This window comes from Zonotrichia leucophrys, chromosome 3, assembly GCF_028769735.1.
Source record: "Zonotrichia leucophrys gambelii isolate GWCS_2022_RI chromosome 3, RI_Zleu_2.0, whole genome shotgun sequence".
Lineage (NCBI taxonomy): Eukaryota > Metazoa > Chordata > Aves > Passeriformes > Passerellidae > Zonotrichia > Zonotrichia leucophrys.
Window position 1 is genome coordinate 48,459,851 of NC_088172.1, and position 7,226 is coordinate 48,467,076.

Here is a 7,226-nt window from a genome sequence, read left to right on the forward strand (position 1 = left end):
ATTGGAGGTGCCAAATGCATCTCAGAGGCTGCCATGTTAGCAGTGGGCAGGGTTGTTCCTACCCACTTTGTCCTTGGTAGCTCAGTTTGCAGGGAGAGGACAGCCCTCATACTGTGCTTCTCTCTCCATGACTTGCTCAGAGGTTGGCTTCTGTCCTTTACAGATCTGTGTAGTGCAAATGTAGGTGACTGTCTCAGAGTTGGCATGAGCTGTGTCTCACAGCTGGAGCCTGGAAGTGCTGCAGCCTCCAGCCAGCATTTCCCCGGGCAGGCTCTGAAAAGCTGTGCAGGCTGAGCTGGGCAGCTCCAAGACAACCGAGCAGGTTCCACTTTTCCTCTCTGTCTTCCTCTGCCCTGACCAGCTGCAGTGAATTGCTTTGTGCACAGTGTCCCTTTCCTAGCTGTATTTACCCTACAAACTGCTGCTTGGCAACACCAGGAAGACCAAGGAAGAACATATTGTGGAAAGTGGCTAACAACGCTGGTGACAAATATGTTTGATTGCACTAGCCACAAACCATGGCTATCAATATTTGTGACCTACTTTTCTTTTATCACTATGGTCTTTTTACAAAGATAGTGACATGTAGAATACCAAAAAGTCAAGTCATCCATCAGAAGCAGCTGGGATGGACAAAGCCCCGTGTCAGACTGACAGCACCCAAGGGAGGAACACGTGTCAGTGCGGTGGCCGTGCTGCACTCGCCATCAGCTGAACCACCTGTGCGTGTGTGACAGGAACAGGGCTGAGCAGTCGCACTTATGAGGCTTCTGATCTACAGCTCAGCGCTGTGACCTGCTGGCAGAGAGGGTCATTAGGGTGTTTTCTCCATGTTCCCTGTTTCTTGGCTGCCAGGACAGAGGGACGGTGCCAGTGAGGCCAGATGGCTTTGGCAGCACCGGGTGCCCGTCCTGCCCAGGGAAGCAGCCCAGGTGAGCCCTGGCCGGTGACCCAGCCCGAGGTGAGCCCTGCCCGGCTGCCACAGCTGGGGATCCCCCCCAGAGGCTGCTCCTCCAGATCAAATGGATACTATAGGCACTTAAAAGTTATTTCTCTATTAAAAGAACAACGTTCCTTTTTATGGAACGTCTTGGGTGTTAAGTTTTCCTTCGGAGACTTAATTGGCACCGTTCCTTCCCTAAAGGAAAGTAGCAAACTGAGTTTCTTGTGAGGCTTTATTTAATCTTCCTTGAGGAAGGGCCTCTGCTGTTACTGCTGGGGTCAGCCATTGGGAACAGCAGAGGTATCTCCCATAGAGTATTTGTTTGACAAAGCCACCTTGCAGTTGTTGCTTCCAGCTACTCAGTTTTATCCTTTAATTTCTGTTTCAAACCACGTCCCAGCTTTTGGTTTCAAACCTGCACCAATCTCTCGCTGCCGCGGACACGGGGCAGGCAGGCCCAAAATCAGGCACCGCGGCGGGCAGCCCCAGCCCACGCACGCGCGCATCCAGGCCGGGGTCCTGTGGCTCTATAAGAGCGCGCGGCTGCGGCGCCGCCCCCTCTCTGTGCAGCGGCGCGCGGCGGTGCCGGGTGAGTGTCCGCGATGGCGCCGGGGCCCGGCCGGGCGGGATCCCCCCGGCCCTCGGGGCATCGCGGCGGGAGCGGGCCGGGCGGGGGCCCCGGGGCGGCCGGCGCCGCTCACCGGGGCGGCCTGTGTCTGTATTTGCAGTAGGAACCCAGGCGGGGACCGCACCCACCGAGAGCGCCATGGCCGAGGAAGGGTGAGCAGGGCCGGGGCCGTCGGGGGCGGCGGGCGGAGGGGCCGGGTCGCTCCGTGGCGCGTCCGGCTCGGGAGCTCTGGCTGTGCCGCGTGTGCAGGCCCCGGCGCGGTGCTGCTGCGTGCGTGCTTCCTGCAGGCCGGGAGACGGGCGCGGGGTCCGCCTGGCAGGGCCGCTGTGCGCATGGCGTCCTCGCCTCCCCAAAGGAGCATGGAGGCAGCATGGCCCGGTGGCTCGCCAGGAGGATTTAGTGCCTTCGCTTCTTTCGAGTTCGTCCTTCGTCTGGTTTTCCTTTGGCGTAGTGCTTTAACTTGCTTTTTTTCTGTACTTTTTTAATGGCCGGATGCTTGCAGGTGAACGGGAAGCTTTTGCTTATAGCTGAAAGTTGTTGGCACGCTGAGAACATTGTGTGTCTTTTCTTTAGCATTACTGCTGGAGGTGTAATGGATGTTAACACCGCTCTGCAAGAAGTGCTGAAGACCGCACTTATCCACGATGGCCTTGCTCGCGGTATCCGTGAAGCAGCCAAAGCCTTGGACAAGTAAGTGTGGTGTCACCAGTTTCTCTGCTGTGAATAGTAAAACTGGGTGAGACCTTGTGATGAGGTGTATTGAACACCTGCAGTGGCCATTTTGTTCACGTGTTCAGTTTAAACTTGCACAAGATTATAGCTTTCTGCCAGTAATTGTTGTCTTTTGGGGCCTTTAAGAGGAATATTAAATATAAAAGCTAAACTCAATAGTTGAAGAATAGCAGGATCTGGTGTATTAATTTCTGTAATTTTGTGGCCCCAGTGCCACCGAGTGTTCATATGGGTGTATGGGTTTTGTGAAGAAAATTTAATCGTGCCTGCTGTATATGGCTATGGAAATCTAGGTTTCAAGAACTTTATATTTTAAGAAGTAATCTCAAAACTTTGGATGATTTTAATTGGGTTAATATATATTTCAGACTTTTCCTGGAAAAGTTCATTTCTTTTTTATGAAAAAGCCTTAAATTCATAGATTTCTTGAACTTTTTTTTGCTGCCTTTTTTTTGTATATTGCAACAGTAAGTAAATTGTCAAGGTGCAATATCGAAACAATGTTGAACTTCTGTGCCAGTTATTGGGTAATCAGTTATGGTCTTTTCTAGGGCAAAGTATATCTGTATATACAGGTATGCATACACTCCTCTGTGTGTGTTTATTTGCAAATCCGTACTTGCCTTGCAAGAAAAATCTGCTTAAATGTAAAGCTACAGTGTTTGGGTGATGACTTCTCAGTTAGTCGGATACCCCTTCACTCGTCCTGTGAGTGATAACTGCTGTCTGACAAACCTGTATGCAGAAACCTCTGGGACAAGGCACTAAACAAGGGCCGAGAAATCCGGTGAGCTTAGATGGCTCACAGCTGCTTTGTGTGAGTTCTCTGACTTCAGCTCCTGCTTTATAAACTGTGTTTTAAGATGATGTGTGTGTGAGGCTTCTACACATTTGTGTGCAATGGTTCTTGCTTGGAAACATTTCTGGCATTTTGGTGGCACTCCTGATAAAGAAGGTCTTTTTAGGGAAAAGTGACCTTGTTTGCAGAGGTCACGTTTCATTAGGTTAAGCATAGAAGACCTACTCAGCTCTCTCTGTTGTCAGGTATCCCTTTGGTATCTTAACATTGTACCACAGTATACAAAGATCCTAATTAGAATTGGGGCCCTGTCATTACAGCTTCTCTGAACGTAAGTAGAAAAGATTGTTCTGAAGAACTTAAAAACACCTTGGTGTGAACATTCAAGTGTTAGTAATTAAAATTTTAATGTTACATTGCTATAATTGTGGTAAATATGAAAAAGTCACTTGTAACTTGGTTGCTTTGTAACAATGACAGCTCTGTAGGGTACCTGGTGTTTATGCAGTCATCAGACTTTTTCCAATGGCTGAGAATTTATTTAGTGGGATTTTTAGAAGCTTTCAAAGCAGGAATAGAATCTGAAGATAAAGCTAACAATATATGAATAGCCTGTAATGTATATATAAAAAACATTAAAAGTGACAAACCACATCAAAAGTATATTTCTTATTTCAAAAGCTTATGGTGTCTCATAACCAAAAGTTGAAGCATAGGAGATGGTTCTCTAGAAATGCATGCGCTGAATGCAATTGTTTTTTGTTTTGCTTATCAAAAAATTTTAATTGGTGCCTGAAGTAACATCTGTCAGTTCTCTTTTTTTTTAGACGCCAAGCCCATCTCTGTGTTCTGGCTTCAAACTGTGATGAACCCACATATGTAAAGTTAGTTGAAGCACTCTGTGCAGAACATCAGATCAACTTAATAAAGGTGAGTGAACTTAAAAAAAAGTTTGGAACAGTTATGCTGCTTGTTTCAGCATGTAGAGAGCTGAACCTTTAGAACACTATTGTAATTCTGTGTTTGCCTAGGCAGAACTTAGCAGCAGATTGTTGTAGTTCTATGTGATTGCCATTTTTCCACAGTGCAAAACCTGTGGGTATAAATGGCAAGGGATGTGGATTGGTTATTTTGCACAGTTTAGGTGAGTTCTGGTGTCCTGTATAATAAGTAAAATTACTGCTGGGAGTGGAGGGCGGGAGGAGCATTCCTGTGGCTCCAGGAAGGCTCAAGCTGTACGATGATGATACTTTGGCTCCCTCTGCTGATGCCTGTGAGGAAAGCAGCCATCCGTTACCCAATGCTTCTGACAGTACAGCAGCTTCTGGGCTGAGCCGCCTGTGCTGGGCATGGCAAGCTCTGATGTGGTGTGATGCTCTGCACAGGTTGATGACAACAAGAAGCTCGGCGAATGGGTGGGTCTCTGCAAGATCGACAGAGAAGGAAAACCTCGCAAAGTGGTGGGCTGCAGTTGTGTGGTTGTCAAAGTAAGATTGCTAATTTTGTTTTATTTCTTGACTTCTGAAAATAAGTAGTAAACCTGCTTTAGATAAGGAACTGTTAAATACAACTCCTAATTTTTTTTTTGTAAATAGTGAATAGAAGCTGCTTTCCTGTATCATAGGCCCTGTCATGTTTATTTACTCATGTACATTTTGTGAGTTAATAGTTGTGTCCTCAATGCCTGCCTGGCAGTAATCATTAGAAGGAAAGGCCTACCTAGAAGATAGAAGTTTTGCTTTAGACAGAAAAGCCAGTTCAGTGTGTCTGCTCAACTTGAAAATGTTGTGTGGAGCTTATTTCACAATAACACTGGCAAAGTAAAGCCACAGTACGAGCCTTGAAGACTTTGTGGTCTCTGAGGTCCCAAGAGATGGCTACATCTTCTCAATGAAGACTAGTGCCTTCTGCATACATTTTCATAGTTATGCTACTTTTTCACATGTTTTGAGTTTCTTTAAGCAGAAAAGATTTTGTTTGCATTCCTGTCAGTGGGTGTTAATGTCAAATTTCATTCATTTGCATGCAATAGAGCTGTACTTTATTAGACTAGTCTTGTTAAAGAGCAGGGGAAAACTGGCAAATTGCTTGAGCTTACTTGTGTGGAAATTTGGAAATTTCTTGTGAAAAAGTGTCAGAATCCCATTTGTCCTTATGAAAAACAATTTGTGAAATTTAGGATGGGTCTGTCTTCACATTAACAATGGGTTGTTTTGTGTTACAGGACTATGGCAAGGAATCTCAGGCCAAAGATGTCATCGAAGAGTACTTCAAGTGCAAGAAATGAATGGCAAATAAATTTTGAACCAGTCTAGTGTATGTGTGATTAATGGTTTGGTGTCTGTGGAACAAGAGTTCTTTGTTCTTTTGAGTTGCAGAGTGTAGCATCAGAAGATGCAAAAAACTTTGCATTTGTTGGTGTGGTTTATTAGTATTTTAACTGAGTCAGTTTGCTAAAAAGATCCTGGGAATCCCTGCCACTATTCCTGGTTTTGGGTACTTTTGTTTTCTCTTCTACCCCAGAAGTTACCAGCTAGAACATGGCACAGATTCAAGTTGCAATAATGCAGGTAGTTAAATACTGTCTTTGCTTGCTGGTGCTTTGGTCTGTATTTCTAGGATTCTGAGTAACTTACCTAAAGTATTGGCGCCTCTGTGGTAATAATTTGGGTCCTGCTGAGACAAATGAGAAGAACAGCCTTAACTGTTTCCCAATTCTTCTGAGATGTTGCAGAATTTCTGTAAATGCTTTCTTAATTTATCAAGGGAAGTTAATGGACACAATATGTGTTTTACTTGTTCCTCTGCCTCAAATTGTGGGTGATAGCATCTTCTAACTAGTGTTGTCATGCACTTGGAGATCTGATTCTGTAATTCTCAGTAGGTAGGGTAGCCAAGTAACTGAATTCTCACTTGCTCAGATTAGGCAGTATTAAACTCCTAACTTCCCCAGTGTTTTGGATTCTGTAGTTGTTCAGAACTTGTGTTTTTGTCTGTTTTTTGGAAGCAAGGGATTCAGACTGGTGTGATTTGTTATCTTCCTGCAAGTTGTTTCATGTCTTAAATTTTCTGCCAAGTAGCTCGTAAGTGGAGTGAGTCATAAGGAATTGCTGATTATGCTGATGTGTAAGATATGGATGTGAATATTTGGGACTGAGCACCTGTGGCTGAGGAGATGGGAATATTTATCTGTTTTCAGGCTCTTCACCTTAGATTTTTACTATGGTTTGTAATCCCTCTTGGGACCCCTAGTCATAAGTGTGAGAGCAAAGGCAGGCATCTTCTCTAGCTCAGCTCAGATGCAGTTTTCTTACAGCTCTTAAAGGGTCTCTGGTTTTGGCCCTGTCTACTACTTTGTAGTAACTACATCTGGGTGACTTGGGTTGTTAAGTTTTTTGTAGTGACATTGTCAGGTGTACTCAGTAAGGTCACCTGCTCAAGTAAGGTGTGTATCCTTCTGCTAAACTAATGCATGTTCTCAGAAAACAGACCTTAAGGTAATTTAGTTTGTTCAAAGGAGGCTGGCAAATCTTGTCAAGGGTCTGGGGCCAGTTAGGAAGCTGGTTATTTGGCCTGGAGGAGGCTTGGGGGACACCATGCCACTCTACAGCCATCGGAAAGGTAATGAGGTGAGGGTCTCTTCTCTGAAGTAGCAAGTTACAGGTTAAGAGAAAATGGCCTGGCGAGGTATTAGGAAATACAATCAGGCATTGAAGAATGCCAGGGAAATGGTGGAATCAGCAGTCCTGGAGGCAGTTAAAAGACCTGTAGATGTGACGCTTAAGAACGTGGTTTTGCCAGTATTTGGTTTGAAGTTGGACTTAAATATCGCTTCCAACATAATTTGTTCCATTATTTAATTCATATTTGTTGAGCCTGCAACCAAGTTGAGTAAAGTCCAGCTCACACAATCCATTTGGGTTTGCAAAATACTCATTTAACGTGTTTTAACTTGGTGTGAAAAAAAACCACAAAATGTTTTTTGCACGTGACTTATACCAGTGTAATGGCAACATTAACAGTAGCTGGAATATTGCATTTCCTTTTAATTGATGTGAAGGGGTTCAAGTAAGGGGAGCTGTAGTTTACAGGCAAATTTGTTAGGCAGTGTTTCTTTCACTGCA

General features: G+C 44.9%; 1 protein-coding gene and 3 non-coding genes across 5 annotated transcripts; all 4 read left to right on the plus strand.

The window, feature by feature from the left end:
• The first annotated feature begins 1,446 nt into the window (after positions 1 to 1,446).
• RPS12 (ribosomal protein S12) lies at positions 1,447 to 5,416 on the plus strand. 2 transcript variants are annotated; one of them, XM_064708094.1, is made up of 6 exons: positions 1,447 to 1,532; positions 1,672 to 1,723; positions 2,145 to 2,261; positions 3,930 to 4,032; positions 4,488 to 4,589; positions 5,327 to 5,416. In XM_064708094.1, exons 2-6 carry the CDS (start codon positions 1,710 to 1,712, stop codon positions 5,387 to 5,389), a joined length of 399 nt encoding a protein of 132 aa, XP_064564164.1. In that variant the 5' UTR covers positions 1,447 to 1,532; positions 1,672 to 1,709; the 3' UTR covers positions 5,390 to 5,416. The 2 variants fall into 2 exon arrangements, with proteins under 2 accessions (XP_064564164.1, XP_064564165.1); XM_064708095.1 differs by lacking the exon at positions 1,672 to 1,723 and having other exon boundaries at positions 1,520 to 1,532.
• LOC135446391 (small nucleolar RNA SNORD101) lies at positions 2,964 to 3,038 on the plus strand. Its single transcript, XR_010439787.1, has one exon. It is a non-coding gene; the product is annotated as a small nucleolar RNA SNORD101 (small nucleolar RNA).
• Positions 4,335 to 4,421, plus strand: LOC135446400 (small nucleolar RNA SNORD100). Its single transcript, XR_010439796.1, has one exon. It is a non-coding gene; the product is annotated as a small nucleolar RNA SNORD100 (small nucleolar RNA).
• Positions 4,853 to 4,987, plus strand: LOC135446399 (small nucleolar RNA SNORA33). The gene has a single exon (XR_010439795.1). It is a non-coding gene; the product is annotated as a small nucleolar RNA SNORA33 (small nucleolar RNA).
• Positions 5,417 to 7,226: the final 1,810 nt, after the last annotated feature.

Bases quoted from the DNA above. Each gene is read 5' to 3' on its own strand.
- RPS12 (XM_064708094.1), top strand. The intron at 2,262-3,929 runs GTAAGTGTGGTG...CTTTTTTTTTAG, and splicing joins GCAGCCAAAGCCTTGGACAA to ACGCCAAGCCCATCTCTGTG. The intron at 4,590-5,326 runs GTAAGATTGCTA...TTTGTGTTACAG, and splicing joins GCAGTTGTGTGGTTGTCAAA to GACTATGGCAAGGAATCTCA.